The sequence below is a fragment of the Mauremys reevesii genome, linkage group 1, assembly GCF_016161935.1.
Source record: "Mauremys reevesii isolate NIE-2019 linkage group 1, ASM1616193v1, whole genome shotgun sequence".
Taxonomy (NCBI): domain Eukaryota; kingdom Metazoa; phylum Chordata; order Testudines; family Geoemydidae; genus Mauremys; species Mauremys reevesii.
The window spans coordinates 322,273,975-322,300,368 of record NC_052623.1 but is presented as its reverse complement, the minus strand read 5'-3'; the positions used below and the strand labels follow the sequence as shown (position 1 = coordinate 322,300,368).

The 26,394-nt window shown below is 38.0% G+C and overlaps 1 protein-coding gene across 4 annotated transcripts; it reads right to left on the bottom strand.

Annotated features, from left to right (window-relative positions):
• Positions 1-26,394, bottom strand: TUBGCP6 (tubulin gamma complex associated protein 6). Of its 4 annotated transcripts, none has more exons than XM_039512048.1 (26): positions 26,236-26,394; positions 23,937-24,759; positions 22,061-22,224; positions 20,639-20,849; positions 19,909-20,082; positions 19,072-19,193; positions 18,419-18,494; positions 17,141-17,250; positions 15,013-15,104; positions 14,772-14,911; positions 13,715-13,864; positions 12,987-13,068; positions 12,808-12,896; positions 12,204-12,319; positions 11,066-11,204; positions 10,856-10,972; positions 9,204-10,611; positions 8,613-8,668; positions 8,345-8,528; positions 7,908-8,076; positions 6,829-6,970; positions 5,113-5,307; positions 4,635-4,767; positions 3,986-4,199; positions 2,622-2,821; positions 1-481 (listed from the first exon to the last, which is right to left on the bottom strand). In XM_039512048.1, exons 2-26 carry the CDS (start codon positions 24,681-24,683, stop codon positions 390-392), a joined length of 5,322 nt encoding a protein of 1,773 aa, XP_039367982.1. In that variant the 5' UTR covers positions 24,684-24,759; positions 26,236-26,394; the 3' UTR covers positions 1-389. The 4 variants fall into 4 exon arrangements, with proteins under 4 accessions (XP_039367982.1, XP_039367984.1, XP_039367983.1 ...); XM_039512050.1 differs by having other exon boundaries at positions 26,290-26,308; XM_039512049.1 differs by lacking the exon at positions 26,236-26,394 and adding an exon at positions 26,096-26,227.

Sequence of the window (26,394 nt, the reverse complement as noted above, 5' to 3'; positions counted from 1 at the left end):
CTTTAAAAGGTATCTTTTTGTTTATTTATTTCGCAAACATGTATTTACATTGAACATGAATTCACAACACTGAAAGGAAAAATGTATACTATACATTAACCAATTTACACGCATGCCCTTTCCCATGTTAACACTAAGCCCCATTCTTTGTTGTATCTGTAATGACAGGATCAATTCTCAATGTGCTGATGAAGTGGTGATTTGTACAGATTCTAAATGGCATCATTTTCTAAGTGCTATGGTTTCACTCTTCAAAGTTGTTTTGAACAATGGATTACTTCTTAAGATAAGCCTCTGTTATTAGCATCAATTTCCATTAAGAATAAGCATAAAGCTGTAGCTGTATTTTCTTTACCATGCTACCAGTATTCCTTACAGTATACTAGAGCTCAGTTATCTTTGTAGTAGTTATTAAAGTTGATTCGCAGCAGGAAGTCCTCCAGGTGAGGTTGGTATCCCCTATTTACAAGTTTGGTTACCACTGTAGGAAAAGGAAATACACAAATCTTAATTTAAATCTCTAACAAGTCAATCTGTTGATTAACTGTACCAATACTATCATGGAAAAAGCTTATTGCAGATGTCTGACGTAGATAGAAACAAATCATTAAAACTGTATAAAAAGAGCTCCTGCCTCTATTTCTGGAATTACAAAGTGCTCTCATTAACTGTCTGTACAACAAATCAGATGCAAGGCAAGGAACAGAAATGTCAATCCTAGACAGTGTGCATATAAATGGAATTTTATTCTTCTAATTACAAGTACACTTTATCCAAACTATGTTTAAAAAGGACAATTTTAGGTTCCCATAACACAGGGGTTCTCAAACTGGGGGTCAGGACCCCTCAGGAGGTCGTGAGGTTATTACATGGGGGGTTGCGAACTGTCAGCCTCCACCCCAAACCCTGCTTTGCCTCCAGCATTTATAATGGTGTTAAATATACAAAAAAATGTTTTTAATTTATAGGGGGGGGTCACACTCAGAGGCTTGCTGTGTGAAAGGGGTCACTAGTACAAAAGTTTGCGAACCACTGCCATAACATCATATTAACCAGTGGGCAGGCACTAATGAGACGCCTGACCTCTTTAAAAGAAAGCAGCTCTGCTAGTTTTCTTATGCCAAGACCACTGTTACAGAAGGGACCATAAGACAAACACCTGGGATGATTGCAAATCTTAACTATAAATTGAATAATAAACTTACTAATGCTAACCATCATTAATAACAAAGAAGGGATCTTTCCAATGTATGGGCTTAAATCAAAGAAAGAAAAATTGCCCTGGCTTCATGAACATCTCATACACCAAGGGGGATTTGCAAGCAGTAACAGCATGCAAGGAAGAAGGAAAGGTGTACAATATACAGGATTAGAGCCTGATTCAAAGCCCACTCAAATCAACAGGAGACTGTCCACCAGCTTCAGTAGGCTTTGGATCACACTCTTTGTGAGGGACAGAATCTCGTAGATTACAGAGACGTGTGTAAGTACACATCTGTTTTGTGGTGATTAATACGGGGGAGTGCAAAGGACCAGGTCACTCTGCATATTTCCTTACAGGAGGCTCTACTGATCTCATAGGAATGGCTTAGATGGAAGCAACCACAGATCTCATAGAAATGGCTTAGATGGCTCCCAGAAGCGTTTTGACTTCCCATAGGCTTTGGAAGCAGCCATTCTAACTCATCCTGAAATATCTGCTTTTGTTGTTTTTTGTCCTGTGACACCACTTTTTGACACTCTTAATGAATAAAAAGGGCATCTCATTTCCTGAAGGATACAATCTGATGGAAACAGTATCTAATGACTGATATTTAAAGGAAAAAGTCGCACTTTCTTTGGATATTGGGGCTGCTAACAAAGGAAAGTGAGAAGCTGCTTGTATTCACATGAAAAGGTGAATTTATTTTTGGTAGAAATACAGGAAGGGTCTGTAAGAGCAGTATTATTTGGGAAATGTAGAAGATTAGGTAGGGTCTCTCTAACTTGCCGACCCTGCAAGCTGAGGTGACAGCCACGAGGAATTCTATTGTGAAAAAGAACATGAACTACGTGGCAAGAAATCTGCACAGCGGCAAAGTTCTTGTCTGCAGAACTAAATTTTACTACTTCTTGCAGTAAGTGAGCAGACTGTGGGCCTTAGTCGCTTAACCCCTTGCAGGAGCCAGGAAATTCAATCTCACAGTAAGATGTAGTATGTGTCCGGTCAGGAGATGTAAAATACAGTTCAAAGGACTTTTTTTGTGTTGCCTTTTTAGATATTTTTGTCTGTCATACGGTTTCAAGGACTACATTGCAGATAAATGGTAAATTTAAGCATATATCGGGCTAAGAAGCAATTATTTACCATGGATTTACTCCCCGTAAACCACCACATGTGACACTTATTGTCAGCTTTGGGACACATGCCAAGAAATTCAGACTTCTGATGCTTTACATTAGTGGATGTGGAGAGATTAGCTTTCCCAGAAGTAAAGCACTAAGGAAAATGAGTTCAATATACACTTTCTCCTGCTTTTAGGTTGTACAACTGCAAGACAACTGCAAGAACTGATGGGTTTTTCAGGTGTCAGTTGATTGAAGCAATATAAATTAGCCCAATAACATATCTGAGTTCCTACCTTTGAATAAGAAGTGAGAGTAATATTTGAAAGTATTATAAGATTGTTGCATCAAACCGAAGTTGGGATGAACAGCCATTTGCTTGCCAGCATCAATGTTCCATGACTGAGAGATTAACTGGCTGCGGAACTTCAAAATGAGACTGAAGATGCTGTGAATAATGTTCATCACAGGGGTGGCCTTTTCAGTCAATAGTCCTCTAGGGAAAAAAAACAAAACAGACTTTAGTTTTTTAAAGAGCCATTGTTTATTTGAGCGGTTAGAAGGCAGAGAGAATTCTTGGGGTTCCCTCTTTAATCATTTCAAAACAAAACAAAATATGGGACCCTACAGGAGTGAATTTATGTAACTCTTGAGTCCAGTATAGTTTACCTCCTTTTCAAGGTCGCTGACATTTACATATGAAGAGCTCAGTCCTTTATTTTTACGTTGGTCGGATTAAATTTTAAGTGTCATGCTCTAGTTCTTCTTAACTTTGCCCAGGTAATTTGGCATCCGTCATCATTTCTGCCACTTCCCAATGCCTGAACTGGTTATTCTAGATGCACCTGTTCTTGTCTGTAACTAACAAGAGATGCCACTTCTAGCAGGACACACTCTTGACTCCTCCTGTTTGCCCTCTTCTCTTCCTCCCTTGTCATTTCTGACCTCTTCTTTTTCTCTATATTCCTTCCTTTCTTACCCCACCACTCCCATATCTACTTACCTCTCAACCCCATTCTTCTTATCCTATTCCTCTTCTCTTTGCTCTCTATCACATCATCTCAGGGCCTCTACAGTTTGGTGTTAGTAACAACTGTAGTGTATGAGGCTCAAAGTGTTAACAGCCTCTTATTCTTAAAGCAAGTAGTACTATTTCCACTACTCATGAACCCTGGTGGTGGTACATCATATGACAACTGCTCTGCCAGGGTATGGTCCTGCAGCCTGAAATTAACTACTCTGCATAGGTATTAAAACTATAAACAATTTATAGAGACAGCCCTGGTGCAATTTTTGAATTTGGATAAGTACATACTACTTATTCAGACAGACAACACTCATTTCCCTAAGAAGTAGGTATTAACTACAAATCATGAACTTCCCTTTCATCACAGCACTAATATTCTGGGTGCTTCTGTTGTACCTATGCAAAGATTTTACAATTTTTGGGGGCTATAATTACTACTTTGTATGTTTGTTGAAATCAGAGAGAGAGAGAGAGTGTGTGTGTGTGTGTGTGTGTATGCACATGTACACATACACACAGACACAGACTGTGTATGTGTGCTATACCATATTTACAAATCCTCTGTTGGTGTAAACTGAAACAGCTCAGTTGACTTCATTGTTTTTCCTTGAAGTGTTTCTCTGCTTTGCTTACCTGAAAATTGCTTTGTTGAGGTATTCTGCATGTGTTCTGTGAATTTCTTCCAGGTTTCCTACAGAAGACAGTTTGTTTCCAAATTCACACCATGTTACATGCAATATTTGGTTAGCAATGTAACCCTGTATAACTTTAACAAAGTGCTGCATTTCATGTTTATATAGCTGGAGCTGTCGAAACTGAACAGAATTTGATGCAGGACTCACTAATGCTGAAAATAAAAACAGAAAGATATTATTGTTGACACTGCCCAGGCGTTGGAGGAACTGTGACTGTGAGGGAGGGGCCAGAGACTAGCCTCCGCCCTGCTCACCGTGCTGCTGGGGAGTTGGGCTGGCTCCTCCACAAGCCTGTCCTGACCCCACTCCCTGGCAGGAGCTTGGAGGCCAGAGGGAAGGGTCCTGCAAGCCAGATATGGCCTGTGGGCCGTAGTTTGCCCCCCTCTGCCGTAGAGACTGTTCCCATAAAAATCATGGTTGGACAAAACTATCAGCAGAAATTTGTCTCAAATTCCAAACAAGTTTCCTTGAATACATTTTGACTTTAAGGACCAAAGTACCCGTTTTAAATGGTATGTTTACAATCTATTGTTTGGCACATGGAGCTAAACACGTTTTTATGTAGTACCTTTTCTAATTTATCTTACCAGTACGTTTTAAGTGGAACCAAATATCCCTGAGAGTCCACACCATGTGCTTCAACTGCAGCAAAAAGGAGAAGATCTTGTTGTATTTATTCATGCAGCTCTCAGTAATGACAATGTTCAGAGGCCAATCAACCTAAAAGCATATATAATATATATAAAAAAATCAAGTGTCATTAACATGCCCGTCCATGTCATATTTGATCATTTCAGAATATTTCACAGCCCTTTCAGTCACAGGTACTACAGGCTGTTGAAACATAATTGAATGAATGTATAAATGGCATCAGAGAATGACCAGGATGAGTGAACCCCATGAATTCATTTAGATTAGCCTAATTTCTTGACTCTTTTCCTCTGGGAGGCAGTAAATCATCAATTACTATACATCAAAGAAACATGGAAGCATGGATGCTCAAATGATCATGGTATAAGAGCAAAAGTATAACTTTCAAATAATCTTTTCTACATGCTTTCTTACCTTGTACCGGAGCTCCAAGCAGTTCAGAGCATCAGGAGCATTGGGTTTGAACATTTCTGGAAGGTACTTGAGTGCAAAAGAAAGATTGGACGCAAGCTGGGTGTCTCCGTGAAGGCTATATTGTAATGCTTTATTTAAGATAGAATTGAGAACCAGTGGATTCAGAAGTTCACCTGGAGTTTGCCCTGAACCAAGCTTGAAAAAAAAAAGAAATCTAAATTCATTACACACATAATTTTTAGAGACAGACAAGTCATGTTCTTGCTTTAAGGTAAATTTTTCAAAAGCACTTAAGTGATCTAGGAGCCTAAGTCCCATTTTCAAAAGTAGCTTAGGCACAAGTGTTTTATTCATTTTTGAAAATGGGACTTGACTACTTCTGAAATTTTTACCCTTAGTCTTTTGGCTCAGTACCATGATAATTAGGTTGTTCTGATGTTGATCAACAAATTAATGTGACAATCAAAATTAATACTGTGAAATAAACCTCTCAGTTTTCACCTTTAGAACTTTAAAGCAACTTTAATGTGTTTTCTGACATATGTTTACTAATGAAATTAATATATTTGTTGAAAATCCAAATGAGAACTTGCTAATTTACTTTTCAAAATATAAATATAAAGTCTTAACTGCTGTTATGGAAAATATAACTAGAAGTACATAGCAAATTCAGAATTGCAGGTGTCAGGTCTCAAAATGAATAAAGAACAAAAAAATAATAATGTTGTTCTAAACATTTCATTTATGTTATCTTGATCCCCCTGCAACTATTAAAATGACAGTACTGAGCATAAGACTCAGATCCAAAACATTTAAGCACAAGCAATCCCACTGACTTTAGCAGGACTTCTCACATATGCTCAAAGTTAAGCATGTGCTAAAGTGCTTTTCTCGACTGTGACCAAAATGCTCTCAGCTTCTAGAGAGTTGGTGTTAACTATCCTGTACCCATGCATGCCCTGATAGCCAGACAAAAGCCCAGACCATCCTTCCTGTGACCTTACTCAGGTGGACCTCACCCAGGGACACAGAAATGAGGCATACAAGTGCCACCTCTGCAGAAGATTCCAACATTCCCCTCCCTAATTCTCCTTCAACAGTGCACTGTAGGATTTTTGAAGTTGGAATGTAGACCAACTTTTCACAGCACGGGACCCTGCAGGGTGATGGAGGGGAGTGGTGGGACTCAACCAGTGGCAACAGTGTCCTCCCAGCAGGGGCCAGAGCAATAGCGCAAACAGTCTAGCCTTTCACAGGACTGGAGGTTCTCTTCCCAGAAATTCTCCAATTTCTGCTGAGTTTAGAGGTCAGACCCCCTCGCCTCCTTTGCAGTCCACCAAATCCCATCACCCCATTCCTCACGGAGAATATCAGCAAAATATATTGCTCTTACAGAGTTTCTTGGGCCTCATGTATCCCTAAGAGAGGGTGCATTTCGGCTCACGGTCATTAAGGCCTCAGCAGGGCCTCTTTGCTACAGAATTTGCTGCTGTGGCACAAACGGGTACAAAATGGATAAGGGGTAAAACAGCAGATAGGATTTTAACCCACAACTCTCTACAACCCTTACTCAGGTAGCTTAAAAAAAAACCCCAATATATGTCAACACTGGGAACAGTCCTTAATATCACTTTATGAGATATTAGAGGTTCACAGACATCACACCTATTGCAAATGACCAAATACCAGAGTTATAAAACAAGCCAGAACAAATACCTTCTCAAATAGTAGGTCACTAAGCGACTGAGCAAACTCTCCATCTTCCATTAACAAAAAATGTCGTAGGGCTTCAAAATGCTTCTCTATGTTCAGTTCCACAAAGTAGTAATCGACTATTGCTTTGTTCACAAGGGAAACACTAATAAAAACATGAACTGATAATCACTCTTAAGAACAATTCTTTCCTTACTATTAAAATGCAGTCATGGATAATTAATTTGATTACTATCAAATTAACATTTCAATACTTAGCATGATGTACAAGCTTGCATGACATTCACATGCACAAAAGAAAATGGGAGAAAACTTATATACAGATAGTATCCAGGATTAACCAGAACTAAAACCTACCACTACAGAGAACTATAGTTTGATTGGAATTGCCAGCATATCTGAAGATTGGTTATATATAAAGGGCTTTAGTGACACTACATGGACTATAGAAAAAATATTAGCAGTAACCTCTCTTTATGAAGCTTTCCTCTGGTGGGATCCAGACTGGTTAAGCAAAAGTGTCATGTCTGTATCTTTGGAGAGGTGTGTACTTCACCCAGGCAATACAGGCACCTTTGATGCTAGTCACTGACAGAGAAGAAGAGAGGGCAGGAGATTCAATTCTTGAATCCTGGAACGCTGGGGATAGTCCCGAGACCAGGGAGGACTTTCCCCAAAGGCAGGGGTGGGAGGAAATTATCCTATACTCTATACTTACTAAACTAGATATAAAAACTATTCACAACAAATTTAGTTTACAGGTTATACACTGAAGGACACAATTCCAGCCAAAGCCATGCAGCATTAAGAAGGAACTGGAGCAGCATCAACCCGCGCCGCCTCTTATACCCTTGGTCGGGAACATGAGGGAAGCTAATGTGCACATGAGAGTCAATGGACACTGCTTTGAAGAACTTCCAGACTCAGGCACATGGCATGCATGTGTACACGTATGTGGAACAGCACTCTAAAAAGTAATAAGTAGATTTTCGTGCAGCTCTGTCTCAAGGGAAAATGACCAGAGGGAAAAAAAAAAAACTGAGTTAATAAAAGTGGATTTGTTATTCCTAATTAATACTTACTGAGACACTAGTGGAGCAGTAATAGAGTGTTTCATCAGCACTGGCAGAGATAAAAGCTCACTTAGTTGTACAGCTGTTTCATCTGTTGCTGACTGTACCAAAGGATCCACTGGGAAAGTGTATGACCTGGGTATCACATGATGCAAGAGATGGGAAACTGGCAATTCCGCTAAATTGAAGAATACATATAAAAATTGTAAGCTGTTATACTTAAGCTATTTCAATTAATCTCCTGAAAGTCATTCCAGATTAGAAAAATCTAAACATGCTACAGTAGACTTCAGATTTTTATGCAAAGAAAAATAGTTTTGCTACTGTACTTAATAATTTTGACAATACAAATCATCTAAGAACTTTTCCTTATGCTAAACACCTGATTTCTCACTCAAGACCATTACATCTTCTTGCTGAACTACCATTTCAAGAGTTCTACTCACACATTAAATCATAGCTGTCTTGGTATTTTTCAAGGCAATACTGGTCTGATAAGGCTTTCAGATAAGCTTGTTCTTTCTTCCACGTATCATCTTCCTTCTCTTTAGTCTCAGAAGCACAAGCCTCAGAAAGTAAAGTTTCTTGAGGTGTAACAGTCAGTGCAATCGATTTTTCAGGTTCCTCTGTCTAAGAGAATGCAGACAATAACTAACACCTTCTCTCAGAGCCAATCATCTCATAAATCCCATGCACAAATGATGTGTTCCTTACCTGTGAACTCTGAGGAAGCTCTAGAGGGAGATCTTTGCAGACATCTTTTGCAATTACTGTAATAACACAAATTGAAACAGTATCAGAAAAAAACCCCAAACCCATGAACATATAAAATACAGCTTACTGCCTATAGTCACTGGATCATATCTCAGACCTGATCATAATTCCAAAAGAATGCAAAAATCTGTAACAAAACCACCATTACAATGCACTTGAAAAACAGGGAACTTTAGGTTCACATGCTTGTATATATTACACAGTGACACTATTAGCATTAATATATTTAAAGTACTGTCAGAACATTCTTCAATTTGAGCGCAAGGTAGCTATTTAAAAACACATTAGAATTATAACTGCTCTGCAAAGTTTAAAACCAGTGGAAAATTTTAACATATATTTCACCCTTTTCATGCAGGAGACCAGACCAGATGCAAATTCTCACCTAAAAATTCTAATAGTGTTTAGCCATATACTCAAAGAATTAACTCATAAGTATCCACATAGAAAACACACACTTGATGGTCAGTAGTTTTTTTAGGACCTTATCAAAATTACCAACTGAATACAGTTTGATTGTCTTATTCTAACCTTTATGTTTCTCTCTCTCTTCTGTGATGTTTTCTTGCTTTTCACCTTCAATATTAGAATCTGAAAGGACTGGAACACTGTCTGAGGACTGTGATTGGGGTAAGACCTCTTCCTTGCCTTCTGATGATTTATCGTCTCTTTTACTTTCATCAGTGGGAGAAAATTCTCCATTGTACAGAAATGTCTGAACTGTAGAGTCTGATGAGTGACCAGAGATGGTTTTATTATGAGGTATCGGATCACTTTCTGTGGATGGAGACCACTCCCCTATTTTAATGTTTGACTGAGATGCATGGCCAAAAGGGCTCCAACGAGGTTTTGAAAGCTCACTATCTGAAACTAGCTCTCCCATTTTAATGTGTGATTGTGAAGCATGTCCATGGATATTCCACCGAGGTCTAGATGTCACAACCTCAGACACATTTTCCCCAATCTTGATATTGGCATCAGATGCATGGCCATGGATGCTCCACCGAGGTCTAGACGGTACAACCTCAGACACATTATCCCCAATCTTGATATTGGCATCAGATGCATGACCATGGATGTTCCACCGAGGCCTTGTAGGCTCTATGTTTGACACGTATTCGCCAATCTTAATATTAGCTTCCGAGGCATGTCCATGAATATTCCATCTGGGCCTTGAGGGCTCTACCTCTGACATATATTCCCCAATATTAATATGAGCTGTAGAAACATGCCCATGAATATTCCAGCGAGGCCGACTAGATTCAACTTCAGACGTATATTCCCCAATCTTTATGTGCGAATCTGAAGAATGTCCATATGGATTTGAATGTGACTGGGAAGTCTCTGCATGAAGCACATATTCCCCTACATTGATGTTGGCATTGGATACATGTCCATGAATATTCCACTGAAGTCTCCTACTCTCCATAAACACATTTTCTCCAACTCTGCCATGTCCTTGTGAAACAGCAGCTGGCCTGAGAATTGTATTAAAATCATATTCACTTTGCTGATGTAACTGTGTATTGCCTTCTCCTTGCAATGCTCCTATCAAAAGAGGCTGACTTTCACTTATTTGAGTAGTTTCAGGAAGTTTTGAGCTAATATTTTGAAATGCTTCATCTAGTAAAGATCCTTCATCTAGTAAAGAGTCAATGGCAGCAGGTTGTTCTTCCTGTGATTCTGGTAGGAAATCCTCAATATTTAGACTGGATTCAGGAAGAGAATTAGCACTCTGTGATGGATCCCATGTTTGTTCTGTACTTAGTAGCTGGGATTCAGTTCCTGCTGCAGCAGGCTCAGAATGTTGATTAATGTGAGTATTTACTGACTGGGGCAAAGCCAATGGTTTATCAGCAGAAGTATCACTCTTCCGTCCAGATTCAGAATCACCACTGACAACATTATTGTCAGAATGCACAGGTTCCACAGTAGATACCTAAAATATAAATAATTAATGCATTCTTCAGCCGTTTACATACAGTTGGTATGTATTTTAAACTATTTTTCCAGATCAAGATTTTATTTCCAGTCCCCCCTTTTATTCCCAGCACCATAATACTGTAATATTCATTCACATTTCTGCCATGGTGACTCTTCTGTTTAGTGATCACAGATTTACAAAATTCACATTAGGAAACTTGGAATTGTCATGCAGTGCTTCTGTCAGAAAATAAACCAACCTGAGAGCTTGATTCTTCTACAACAGCATCCATAATTGAGACTATTTGGCACTGCTTATGCGGAATAATGTCTAATTTCCTCCTATACTTCCCATCAGGAAGTTTTTCAAGCATCTCCTAAAAAATCAAAATAGCAAAACCAAAGAGCTTTTAATGTATGAAATGTTAAAATGCTACAAATGATATTTTTTATAAAAATGTAGAAGATACCTCAATGTGTTTTTGATCTTCTAATAGAAAGTTGAGACGGGCTGTTTCCAGTTTGTGCCGCTGGATTTTCCATAAAGCTCTTTGCTCCCTACGGGCTGCATCATCAGAAAGTTTGCTATAATGGTCAATTAATTCTTGCCTGAAGGATAGTAAAGATACTATATTACAGACACTCCACCTGCGTATTTTTCATCTTGCACTCTGTATATTGAGACCATATGCTGGTGTAGAAATGCAAGAAAATGATAGATCTCTCAGACTATATATTTTTAAAATTAAAAAACAGAGGTTTCATCCACAGTACAGAATCCAGTTGAGAAAATGTAATGAAAAGAGGATGGTATTTTTTGTCAGTAAGTTTTTGTAGAACCATGTTATTAGGACACTAATTTTTCATAACAAATGTGCTTAAATGTATGATAGAAAACAAAGACAAATTACAATTAGCTGTATATATTGATGAGCAATATCAAAGCTTGTAATAGCTATAATTACTATGCGGAACTTACATCAATTATAATTAAGGCTACGTTTTAGTCACAGGTATTTTTAGTAAAAGTCATGGACAGGTCACAGGCAGTAAACAAAAATTCACAGCCCATGACCTGTCCATGACTTGTACTATATACCCCTGACTAAAACTTGGGCGGCCCAGGATCCCCGCTGGATCCAAAAAAAACCAAATAGCATTCACCAATGTATAAACTGTGGCTCTGACCATGCAATCAGACCCACTTGGGTGGACCTTAGGCCCAAGCAGAGCCCCACTGAAGTAAGATGGGGGTCCATGTAGACTCAGAGGAAAGTATCATAACCCACATTTAACATTAGCAGTAAAACAAAAAAAAAAAAGTCTATGTTAATTCCCATATACCGGTTTTTAATCTGCTCTGATACAGCCGATTCTTTTGCTGTGAGGGCAGCTTTTGAGCACAAATTTTGTTGTTTAAGTTTTTCTAAAGCTATGATTATGACAAAAAACAATCTGGATGTCATAGGTGTAGACTGTCTGTTCTCTAGAGCATTGTTAGGATTCCAAAATGAAGAGCAATTTTTTGTTTTTTAAAGCCAGACCTTACGGGAAAATGTGATCTGAAACCTTAGGAAGACTAACCACAAATATTGTTTAATACATTACCTTGCCTTTTTTTCCAGTTCCTCTTCTAAGGCTTTCAGTCTTTTCTCTCTCTCCCTGAGCTCTCGGGCATAGCTGAAATCATCATCAATCTCTTCCTGTTTCATCGTAAGTCGACGCTACATAAACATTCAGAACTCTTTAAAAAATCACTCTCAACACCAACCCAGTCAGATAGATGAACACATTTTAAAGAGCTTTTTAAATTGTATATCATTAGGTGATTTCAGAATGTGCAGCAGACCCCTTATTTTATAAACTAATTGGGGATTGAGGAGGTCATAAAATTGAACATTTCAAAATTACAGTTGGTACGGTGCATAGACTGAAGTATGGTCCACTGCATTACTGTCTTCTCCTTCAAACCACTGCAAGGTGATTTCCAATGCACTGAAAACATCAGAATGTGAAGAGTTGTTGCCTTTTTCTTCATAGATATCACTATTACGTTATTTTTCCCTCCCTTCAGGAAAAATCGTTTGTATAATTGGTCGTTCCTAAGATTAGATTTCATAATAATTGATGTTTCACTGTAAAATTGCAATTTCTCTTTGATTTTCCTTTAGCAAATAATGTAATTCTCAATGCTATCAAACCACAGAAATACCTCTTGATCTTTTGCAAACTGTTCTTTTAATTTCTGAAACTGTTCCCGTTTCCTTGCATCCAAAGTCATTCTTTCTGATATTTGCTGATCTGTATTTAAATTGAAAATAGTTACTTTACAACAACATACTGAAAAAACAAACAAAAAAATCACTAGATGAAAACCTCACTGAAACTTACCATTAATGGCTTTTAGTACTTTACTAGCTGTTTCTCGAGCATGAACAATCAACTCCTGTTTCGCAATCTCCATGCGCAAATCCTAGGAGATAAATATATATAGGTTTATTATGCTTTTCCAACATGAAGAGATAGCGTTGCAATTTAAAGTGTACAATTTCATTCCAAGTACACATAGCAATAATGTCCTAAGGTAGCTGGCTTCCAGGATTTATAGCCACTTAATAAATGGGACACTTAATTAGGCAAATCACTGAATGTAAAATCTAAGGTTATACTAAAATTTATTAACACAATGATCTGTTCATAGTAATGAAGTTCTACTAAAACAATTATCCATACAAATTATTAAAAACTTGACAAATGGAACAATCTGATTAGTTAATAAACAAGTTAGACTCTGATAGTGTAATAGTTGGGTCTTGATTACCTTTCCCTAATAGATTAAAGCAGATGCAATAAACTCCTGGTGAAACATCCTCCAAAACTATTTCCAAAAATCATGAAAATGTCAACAATAATGGCATGCCAGTTAAACAAAAAGAAGGAAGTAATTATGTTAGGTTCTCCCCTCCCCCGCGAGATAGCAACACTAAGCAAGCAGACCACCACAGGAAGACTATAGTCGTGAATGTCAGTACTTTTACTTATACAATAAAATTAGAAATCTGAGCTTTCTTTAAATATGCTAATGATATAAAATTCATTCTTCTTTAATACTCATTTACCTTTTCTTCCTTGCTAATAGAACTGTAACGGGCAATTCTTTCCATTCGACCCACATATACTGCACAGTCTCTCTCAATCTCTTTCAGCTCCTCAAGGGAAAAAATAACAGAAATCCGAGGAACAGGGATATCTGACCAGCATATGTAATGCTACAAATAAGAAATATTATACAGTTAAATAGTGGGGAAAAAAAGTCTGTGAATTTTAAATGACTAATCAGGCTTTCTGATTGCATATGCATATATTAACTGTTTGAGATACTTCCTATGAGGAGTCTTGTTCTGAGCCATTCTGCAGATGTTTAAATATCTATTTTTAATCATATTACATTCTTGAATAGCTTATGGCATTACGTGTCCAATAATGGCCACTGCTTGCCTTTAGGTACAACAAGAACATCCAGATATTAAAATTGAACTGATATAACAGGATCATGTTTCTATATCCTGTGACTGAGACCTGCAAGGTACATAAAAGACAAGATCTTAGAAATCAGATGAAAAGATCAAAGTGTAAATTAAAGTGAACTTTAAATTTATTATTTCAAGCATTCTTCCTACGACAAACAGATCTGTTTTGCAAAAAATGTATACAGTGGAACTATTACAGTGTGTCTGAATAAGGGTGCAGCAAAAAAAGCCAAAATAATGGGGGGAGAAGGTATGATCTCCAGATTGGCTAAACTGAGCTCTTCAGGGAGAGGAGGCCCTCTCGTTTGGTCAGTATTGTCTGGGTGTCGGAGAACATTAGCTTGGGGGCCTAAAACATTCAGGGTTTACACAAAGGAAAATATGAAACCTAAAGTTGTATAAAAGGTATTTTAAACTTGCTTCTGCACATTCATAGTTTGTCAATTTGATATCAACATCTGGGTTACACTAGAATACGGAGGTCATGAATACTTGAATGTAAACAGCTAAATAACATTCTTCAACATCCATCCTTGGCAGGGCCACTTATCAATAAAAGCATAAATTTATTTGCCACAGAGCTAGTCAACATATGCTAAGAATTTGTTTTTGTAGCGCAATGTGAAAGAACCAAGCAAGTACTTGCCCTGGGACAACACAATTTCAGTAAGTTTATGGTTTTCCCACAAATGTACACATCATTGGCAATATGCTTCAGAAACACAGGGACACAGTCTTCTACTTCTTTTGAAATCAAAATATATCCATGAGTCCAGTAATGTTTATCTATAGATCAAAGACAAGAAAGATCAAAGTATATTGTACTTAATAAGGATAACAAGAATGCAAACTGAAAAAACTAAAAGTTCTACATATATGTACTGTACCTCTGAAGCTAAGATAATCCTCATTCACTTGAATCATGAATTCACCATAAACATCCCTGAATACACCACTGTACACCCAATCATAGATAAACCTAAAAAATGAAGATTATTATACAACAGAGTTAAGTCCCTCTTTCCTTTTTAAAATTATTTATTTTGAACCAATACACACAACAGATGATTTTCTTTGACATATATATCTCAATCTGTATGTATGCATATGTGTGTGTGCAAGCACATACCGCAAATATTAAATCAGCAACAGATTTGTCAAAAAGTGATGACAAAAAGGTAAATCTTTAAGTCATGTGGAGGATAAATATAAAAGTTAAGCATAATCACATCATTAGTTAACTCCCAAAAAATATAAAACCTCATTTTGGCATAACAAGCATCTTTTTCAGAGAATCTTAACTGCAAACATTTAGTTTAAAATCATTCTAATTCGAGTAACAATCCTTTTTTACTGATCTGGACATATATAAAAACCTTTGCACTCTCATAATGACAGAATACATTTTATGGGGAAGGGGGTAGGAAGAAAGAATTTTAATTAGATGCAACTTGTTTAGAAGGAGAAGAGAGGCTATAGAACTCTAGGACACAAATTCAGACAATTTTTCTTTTGAGCTTGAGCAGCTTTTGATATATCTGGAGAAACGTGAACTATTATTTTGGGATAAAATATTCCTTTTTTTTCATATATTTATGATAACACTCTCTTGACCCCAGTGATATACAAAAGTTACCCTCCCAGTATGTACAGAGGAAACAAAATTATTGTAAGTTACAGATACTGAGACTCAGGGTCCCATAGCAGCATCAGCACAGTCCTCCTTTTCTACTGGTTACTGTAGAGGTCTAATGCCTAGGAACAGACTGGTACTGTAAACAGAAAAATGTATCCATAGCAACCACAGTTCAACTTTAACCTAATTAAAAATAAGGCCTTTTGTGTATTAATATCCTTATATTTTTATGATTTATAACAGCAACAACAACTTCCAGGTTGTACATTTCCTGGAAGTTAATGAATTAATGACTGGGTTAACATCCTCAAGACAGCCATTAGCTGGCAGGAAATGACCTCTATGGCAACCATTATTGCTTAAACAATTGATGTTCTCATAGTCACTTGTTACAAACACATTTAGGCCTTAATCCTGCAAATTTTTATGCATGTATTATAACTTTACTGTCCAAATCCTGCAATAAACACAATGAAGATCCATCAGTCTGCCAATGTATAAGTTGCAGAACTGAAGCCATAATTAAGTATTTCAACGGGTTTACAGCTGAGAAGGTCTGAGGGCCAAACTTTGACTGGGAAACTGAACATACGGAAAGGGTGGCAGTGGGAGGAGTCTTCAGTTCAGAATATCTTGATGGGTTTGTTTTGTCCTGTTTAATTTTATTATACTTACCACATTATTATTATTTTTTAAATTACTATTGTAGTTCCTAAAAATGTCTAATATTTTATATACTCCTTAGCATCTCTATAGAAGTGGATAAGCAATTTCCAAAGTTGTGTGGATATTGATTACATCCAAGGGACTCTATTAAAGATAACATCTTCTTACTCAACAGCTATGCTTATGTTAGTGATATAAAAGATGTTTTTACTACTTTTGAACTCCTATTAACACTGAAGAGCCATGAAAGTGAGGTGGGATCTCTCCTGGTTGTGTGTGTAATTAAATATCAGCTGCAGGATCTTTATTACTGGTGGTGGTGATGTACGAGAAGGAAGGAAACTGAACCCTGGTTGAGTCTCAGACCCCTGAGTGAATTTGCTGGGTTGGCAGTTAGGAAAAAAATATCCTTTTATTTGTTTAAAAAAAAAAAGTTTTGATACAAAGTCACTAGGAAGCAAATATGGAACCACACAATGCCATTCTTGCAGTCACTTTTTAGAGCTGAACCACACCTTAAATCATTAAAAATAATTCACATCCACTCTGAAAATCTTCAAGCTAATGGTCTGCCCTATATAAACTAAACCAGTCTAGTTATCCACTTTTTCAGAGTGGTTATTACATTAAAAATGTCCAAATGGAAAACCAGTAGGTTATTATTACAGAGCCACTGCAAAGCACAATTATAAAACAAACAGTCTGCAACCCACCTGGTATATGGTTCACAGCTGGTTTTTAACAATGACAGAAGAACTGGGTAATGTTCATTACTACAGTTATTGAGAGCCTCTTTGTATAGGTATGAAAGCAATCTTACTCCCTGAAATGATAAACAACAACTAAATTTCAAAACAGTAAAATCCATTGTACTACAGGTGTATTACTAAAAAAAGATTAATAATATACACATCCATTTGTTAGACAGAGACAATTTGGTCATGGCTCAGTCTGGATAAAACTGAAATGATATTGGTGGGATGGGTCAATAACAACCAGAGGAAATGGTAGAGATGACATATGCCCCTTCAACTGACAAAGCTTTATTGGAATCTTCAGGATTCTTTCTGGATCCTGGATTGCTTCTGGATACCCAGATAACAACTGTAGCCATGGAGTACTTTTCTCATCTTTACTTGAACACGAGATTGTTATCTTACCTACTAGATGTACACCTTACCACCACTGTCCCTGCATTTACCACCTCGATATACTGAATTTCGGCAATACTCTATGTACAACTTTACCATAGAAACTTCGATAGTGTAAACAGCCCACGTACATAGCAGAGTTTCAAGCATAGAGCATGTTACACCAGTGCTCGATAGACTGAACTACCCTCCAACCAGTATCCAGGGACAATTCAAGGGGTTGATTTTGAACTCTAACAAAAGGCTTTAATTTGGGTCCTGAATATCTGAGGGTCCATGTTTTTTGAGCTTTACCTCATCCATTGAAATCACTAGGGCATTCTCATTGGAAAGCCACAGACGCTGAAGTTCACATTTCCTCTTTGGTCTCACTGAGCCTGTACGTTCACCTTCAGGTTTTATCTATTCACTGAAGCTTTTCAGAGGGGCAAAACTAAATACGAAGGATTGTAGCAGGCTGTCTTCTGTTGAGCATTGCTTTTAATGCTTGGATTATTTTGTTAATACAATAGAAAAATATTTAAAATTGTATATGTTATATTATAAAAGTGCTTTTATTGTATACCCACTTACAGAACAGTGACGGGCATCCAACATTAATTTAACAATTTATAATCAGTATATGAATTCTCTCTCTCTCATTTAATGCAACACTTACGTGGAATTTTCAAAAGCATTCAGCACGGATCTTATAGTGTTCTTTGCTAAAACTCCCATTGACTTCATTGGGAGCAGAGGTCAACACTGAGCATTTAAAAAAACCTGCTCAATTGTATTTGAAGCTGATATATTGATATTAACACTGAAACAATAGGTTTCCAAAAAAAGATCAATAATCACCGTAGGAAATGAAGCACCAGCACCTCTGCTGATCCCCAATACAGTCGTTCCTATGCCACAGAGCTCAGCTAAATACCTAAACAAAAAAATTACATTTATGTAGCATCTTTCAGACAGAAGTATCCCAGGGCATTTACAGTGATCAATGAAATGTGCCACACTTGGGTGGCATGAGGCTATCATTCTGCAGCATCAAACTATACCAGGTGTAGGGAGGGGAGATGGAGAACATTTATCCAATTCAAGCTATAGAAAATATTTAGATAAGCAGACTGACTCTAGTTGGAATTTGGCCAGGACTCTAGGTCTATTTATACTAACATTATCTAGTTTATCAGTCCTTGTATATGCTTACTCACTTCACCTGCTTGTGCCACAATTTCCCCCATCTGTAAAAAGTGGGGATATATAACAGGAGCTTATCTGTAAAGTGCTTTGAGATCTACTGATGAAAAAGACTCTATAAGAGCTAGGTAGTATTATTACTATCACCAGCCGCTGGAATTTAAAGAATTTTTTCTGTGAAAATATTACGAAGTGAACACCAAAGATTGAATAAGAAGGCTTCTCTAGTAGTGTATTTTTAGTGTTCATAAAGAAGGGACTGGATTTCATTTTTTCAGTCCTACAATGCTTTAATATTATAATATTACCTTAACTGTCGTCCTAATTTTCTGAAGAGAAAACTGATTGTTAGAAGGCTTAAAGTGGGAGGTGTTGACAAAACACATGCTCGATAATACTGAAGGTACTTCCTCAGTCCACTTGTGAATGCCTAATAGAAGAAAAAACATTGACAACAACCCTGCTGTTAAAACTGTTAGTGCTCAGTTTACATTCACACTGATTACAGTACATTAACATGAAAACACATTTCCTGCATTCTAATTTGGGTATGTTATATTAAAAAAAAAAAGTCCAGTTTCAATGGCAAGACAAGAAAAGCTGTTTATTTGAAAGATAACAGAATTTTTTCCTTTTCGTGCATATGTACAAGTAAATTACACTGAGTATTTAAAAAGAGAATGTATCAAAATTAGGTCATTTTTATTTTCATAGTTGTAATAGGGTATTACAAACAAAGATGATTTCCTTTGACCTTCTGGTTAAAAAATAATACTTATTTGACAGCAACAAAATTAATTACACTTCACCATGCACAGAAAATTCAGCACATTGCTTAATCCAAGTCACATTTGGACAACTAATATCTACAAGGAAGCAGTAAGCCACTTCAAACTGACAATCTAATAAAAGGTATTAAAGTGGACTGTTTCACTCATTTTTTTTTTTTGACATTGTGAAGTGCATTTACACTTACAAAAAAGAGCTATATTTTTAATATATTTACTATACAAATATTTAGCAATACTGCAGAACCTGAGAAACAGTCACCCTTTACTTCCCAATAAAACAGCATGTCAAGATCATGCCTCTACAGGAAGAATAAACACACTATTGAGCAGTCTAGCACCATTCAAGTATATTACCTGAAATACAAGTCCTTTGTTGTACAAGGAGTCTAAGACTGGCTGAAGAGAGAAGCGACTCAATCGTGTGTAATATGTTCCATATTCAGCAACTTCTGACAGGAGATTGTTCATGCTCTCAGGTGATGTTCCAGATACATATATCCCCTGCTTTATCACAAATGTCTGAGCAGCCTGGAATAGTGCAGAAAGGGAGAGAGTACCACTTAGTTATTTCAGAACTATATATTCAGTGCAATGTAATTACACAACCTCACCCCCAACTGCCTGAAAACAACCCCCCCCATAAAACAAAGGCACACAGATTTACAGTTTAAATATTATGGTGACTGGAGTTAAATACCTAAGACAAAAAGATAAACAGATATAAAAAGGTAGCACAATTTTAGAAGGAAAATTAAATTATAATTATTTTAAAGTGTATATAAAAATTCTTGTTACTTAATCTTTTAACCAAACAGTTCTCTGTACATTATTTTCATCACTTTAATGCATTCATGGAATCCATTAATTTACTTCCTCACACATTTTCTTGTGCAGATCTCTGAAGATTTTTTTGGACATTTAAACTGCAGTAAAAAAGAGGTCTCTGATTATTTTAAGTTATACTAATAGGAGTCACAAAACTTCAAATGCAAAAAAAAAAATTATTTCTCTTGCAAAAATCTCTACCAAAAATCATGAAATCTGATGTGACTGAACATGATCATTCTTAGAAAGTTTTTCATACCTGATTAAGTGAAAATGTAGCCGATACCACACCAATAAGGACATTCAAAACATCTTTAACCAGTTCAAATTCTTTCATTAGCACAAGCTGTGGAAGCTGGAGAATGGTATTACTAAATAGTTCTAATTCCCCTTCTCGAAGCCTATAAAATTTGTCAAAAGCCTCTCTTCCAGCTTCAGTAAGATATGGTTCCTCTTTTTTACCAGGTGGGCTGTGTCAGAAAAAAATATAAAAACAATAGAAGCCAAGAATAAATCAACTGTTTTCCTTTAAAATAAAGACATTTCAGAACTTTACACAGTCATTAAAATATTTTACCCCAGTGGATTATCTGCAATGCAACATTTGCATAAGGAGGCTGTGTGGACAACTGTCAAAAGCATGCAGGAAATAGCATTCTTGAAGAAAGTGATAGATGTATTTGACCTCAAGATCCTGTCTGCACAGCTCCTGACAGGAAGAGTGAAAAGACCAGGTTGGGTTCCCAAAGAGGAAGGGAAGGAGACTACCACTGCTTACACAAAATTACCTATACAAATTAACTGCTAAAGTTACAATAACGTTTGTTAAAATAGTAAGTGAAGTTCTGCAGCACAAGTGTTAAAAGCGCAAGGCAACTGCCAAGAGCCAATTCTGAACTACAACCTAAAAATCTCCCCACTACCAACTCATTCTTAATTTTGATAATTTTTACACACCATATGTGTTCTAGAGAATTTACAGAACAAACAGAAAGGCATAAAAGAACCTGAAATCTAAACACAGAACCAAAACATACAAAATACTGTTCATATATTACACACAGCTTCCAGTAAAAACTTAATTATAAAAAGAACAGGAGTACTTGTGGCACCTTAGAGACTAACAAATTTATTTGAGCATAAGCTTTCGTGGGCTACAGCCCACTTCATCGGACGCATAGAATGGAACATATAGTGAGGAGATATATATACATACAGAGAACATGAAAAGGTGGGAGTTGCCCAACCAACTCTAAGAGGCTAATTAATTAAGATGAACTGTTGTCAGTTTCCCCCATCACCAAAATGAGGACAATATTTATTTAACTTGTGGTTGATGTTTGTTAATTGCTTTGAAGAGGAAAAGGGATCCTATAAGCTCCAAGTACTTGTATTAACATATGCAAATCCCCTCCCCCCCTTAGAACAAGAATAGCTGATCATAAAATGAGAAATACTCCCTCTACCTAAAGTGTTATTGATTTCTATTATGGTAGCACCCACTATGTGCTAGTCTCTGTCTCACACACAGGCTGAGTCTCAAGATATTTAACTCCATGTTCCAAATCAGATGGTATATTCCTTTGTTTGCTTGTTCTATGTAAGGTCACTTCCAACTAAAATACATACAAACCATACATAAAGCATGCAATTATTTTGCATCTTAACATCAGACACATACCACCCAATTCTTTCCCAGCATCTTCGTTTGCTGGGTCCATAAGTAAGTACGGCATCCCAGAGGTCTATGTCTGGAGTCATGCTGGGTTCCGATTGAGAATCAGGAGTCAGATTGGATGCGGATTGGAATCCCTCATCTTCTGATTGATCTATACTTTGAGGAACCTGTAAATAACCATGAGAGTTTAAACTTTACACATATATGCAGCATTTATTGAAGAAAATTATGCTAATCCCATTTAATTGTTGGCCTCAATTTAACAATTAATCAAAGATGCTCATTTTGAGCACTTGGACTTTATTATTTATACAAACTGAAACTTTGTTATTTGTAACAAAAACAATAAAATCCACTTCAATTTCTGACCAGCCTTTTTTTTTTTTTTTGGGTAGCCAATGGAATAATCAAACTAAGATATTAACAATTTGTTAGTACCAGAAGTGGAAATATTTTACTCTGTATATAACGTCAGTTCAGAAACTAGATGTCAAATAATGCTCCAGAACAATAACTCTGTTTAGTTTTTCTTTTTCACAAAATAAGTGACTTAGGCCCTGATCCCACAAATTCTTACGCATGTGATTAAAGTGTCCATGACCAGTTCCATTGTTTTCACTGGGACTACTCATGTGCATAAAACCAGGCACATGTTTGCAGGATCAAGGCCTCTAAACATCCCAGTCATGGAACTCCCACCGACTTTGTTGGGAGCTTGGTGTGCAGTGTAATACCTCAAGTCTGTGTAATAGGTCAAATTGATTGGATGCAAGTTGCTCCTAAGAACATTTAACACAGTGTTTTCCAAGCTGAGAGAAGGGGTACAGGCATGTAAAGAAAAAGGAGTTGCTTCCTTGACCCAGGATCTGACTCACCCCTTCAACTACAATGTGCACCCACAGCTACAGGTAAAGTGGCATGCAGCTCCTTTATGCATACCAGCTTTCCTTCCATGTTCCCGTCATAAACCCTAATGAAAACTGAATCTGAAATTCCTGTGTATAGGGCTGCAGATTCAGGCAGCAACCTGCTAGCCCAGTGGTGGGCAACCTGTGGTCCCTTCAGGGTAATCCACTGGTGGGCCACGAGGCAGTTTGTTTACATTTGCATGGCTGCCCGCAGCTCCCAGTGCCTGCAGTTCGCTGTTCTCGACCAATGGGAGCTGCGGAAAGCAGCAGCCAGCACGCCCCTGCGGCCCACGCCGCTTCCCGCAGCTCCCTCCACTGTGCTAGCCCATACCTCTGCTCCCAGCAAACTTAGCTCAGTGGCAAAAGCATACACTGCCTAGGCAAAAGAAACTGCTACTGGACCAACTTCACCCTAAGTAGCACGTAGCCTTCTCTGTTAAATGGGAAAATTACAGGGGCAACAATAAAACAAGAGGAAAAAAGAAAGATTAAAAACAGAAAAAGCAAAAGATATTCATCCACAGAGAGAAAAAAAAAAAGAACAAATCTGTTAATCTAGCTTCTTCTGCAGTGCCTATCAGTGCTATATAACAATACAGGACAAAGAAAAACAATAGCAAAAAAGAGAAACTATGCTGGGGACGGGGAAAGACTGCATCAATCCATCTCAAGAAGAGCTCCAATTAAAAAAAGCATAAATTACTTATTTGATATACAAGTAGACTTTGACAGCAAAATGATCATAAACTGGACACTAGAACAGATATGTACAGAGGGATGCTCACATGTAAATTAAATATTATGAGCAGGGAAAGATGTATGCAAATGTTTTAATCCACATCTTTGTAATGTTGATACTACTACAAGAAATGGCTGTTTATTTAAAAAAAAAGTTTCAAAAAGGCATATTGGAAGTATGTATATACTCTGAAGTAAAATAATAAAGTACAGTGTAAATAAAGACATAATACTTTAATCGCAAGTCCAGACAAATCCGCACTGTCAGGTACTGGTGGCAGATCCAACCTGATGTCCATGTCATACGTACGGCTATGGACAAGAGCACCAAAGAGTGAGACACGTGTTTCCTTCTCAAACTTGTCACCAACAGGGTAGTTCTGTGAAAATAATCCGATGGCAGGAAGACCTGTACCAGGTGCAGCTTCCATTATCTGAACTGTCTTTTGAATTGTGTCATTAAACTGATACTCTTCATTTGTAATTAAAGTCTGTATATCAGCTTCAAATACACTCACATCATAATAATCATAACCCTGATATTTAACATTTCTCCCAACATACTTGTTGTTCAGAAAATAGTCCTTTTTTTGTGGAAGAAGTTGAGGAGGACCAGTTCCTACAAGCTGTACTAGAAGATCCAGAATAGAATTAATTTCTGTAAATGGTAAGCAATCAGATGTTTCCAGTTCCTCCACGAGTTTCTCCAGCCTATCTGCTTGAGCGCCCATTCCACCAACTCTCAAGTTGAAAGACAGCATTAAAATTTTGTTTTTCACTGGAAGTCTGGAAATGTTTGACTGCACTTTACGTGCCTCCTCCTGAAAAAGATTCATGAACAGGGCATTATATGCAACCCTTTTTAGATTTTGCTTAGCCCTTTTCTTGCTGATCTTTTGTCTGCCCAGGTGGACCTTCCATGACAAACCTGTCATGTGTGCTTCACACAAGTCACTAAACAGCTGTGTAATACTCTCCATTTCAACACAAGTGGGTGGTAAAGTCAATTAATTGCAAAAACAACTGTATGTTTGATCTTTGATTCCATTTCAAGACCTGGAAAATACAAAGAAAAAAAACACATTAGTAACTAATTACACACGTAGAACCTCTGTAAGTATGTGTTGATGTACTTAAATTTAAAATACAGTTAGCCCAATATGTGCAGCGTTACAGATGAAGCCAAACCAAACTGCTACATCATAACCTCTGTTTCATTCTCTCTCTCTCTCTCTATATATATATACACATACATATACACACACACCCTAATTTTGATCTCACACTTTTTTTAAGAGGACACGTTACACCATAGAGAAAAAGCCTGCCGTGGTACCTGAATGAACACAGGTTACCAAGGGAGAGGAGTGTTTCGCTGTCAAGCACTAACACATCCAAGTGTCTTGTCAATACTAACTTTTTTCAGGATATTTCCCACTAACAACTTGATTAACAAAAATAACTTTCAGCTATATTTATACTATGAGTTTGTCAGGGACTCTAACCCCGACAGCGAAATTCGTTGTCTGTTCACAGAGAGACAGGCAACACCAGCAAGGTCCGATCAAAAGCCCTTTATTGATAAGTGCACGCATCAACAAAGGGCCGCTCGTCTCCAGTGAGAACCAGCAGGCACTTTACAGCTTAGTATTAGCCTATATAGACAGTTTTATTACGTCACACATCACTCACTTGAGCAAAACCCACCCCCCTTTGTTTAACAACTTAAAACTAGACACTTTTAATATACACACATGCCTAGACTTTATGTCTACAACTTTAGATTATTAATTATATCTTAACAACACCCAAAAGTTAAAAATACAGGGGAGTTTTAAACAAACCTATAACTCAACCAAAAAGTTAGAATCTGAACCGTGGGATGCTAGAGTTCCTTATCAGTTCTTCAAACACTGTCCTTAGCACAGCTAATGGCATGCCAGCAATGCAATCCCTGGCTTATCTCACGTTTTCCAGGACTCTGTAAAACAATGCTGCTTTTCAGTACTTTTCCACTCTGGGATTACCCAGAAACCTCTGGTAGCCTGATTTCAATCAGGTTGGCATAACTGTTTTGCCTGCTATATTTTCATTCAGGCCTAACAAGTTCAAACAATACAGCGTAAAAACGGCATGAGGTCAAAATTATTCTGGTGATAGTAACGGTTTGAGTGCTAGCGTAGCCAGGGAACGTAGTCAAGAGCTGCTAAAAGTCGGGGCAGTGCCTAGTCCACCCTGTCCCCAGGGGCGCACACACACAGGTAAAAACATCCCTGTCCCTGCCTAGTCCACCCTGTCCCCACTGCTCCCACCACACGCTGTGCACCAGCCCAGCCCCCTTCAAACCATGTAGTGACTGTAACCTGCCCCGGGCGAGCAAGGCCACACTCACCCCGTGACTGGGTGACCCGAGGCAGCCGGCAGCTCCCAGCCCCCCCAGTAGTGGGGCTAGTCCCGGGGCAGCCCCCAGCCTCCCCCGCCAGGCCTGGGGCAGCCCGTCCCAGTGCCCAGGGGCAGATCCCCAGCCCCTACCCCGCGCGGAGCAGCCCAGGCGCCTCTCAGGGCCGCTCGCTCCCGCGGGCCCACCGGCCGCTCCAGCCCGAGAGCAGCCACCGGCCCCGCGTCCCGCTCTCCGGCCGCAGAGCGCGGCGGCGGCGGCGGCGGCGCCATTGGCACGTCACGGGAGAGCGA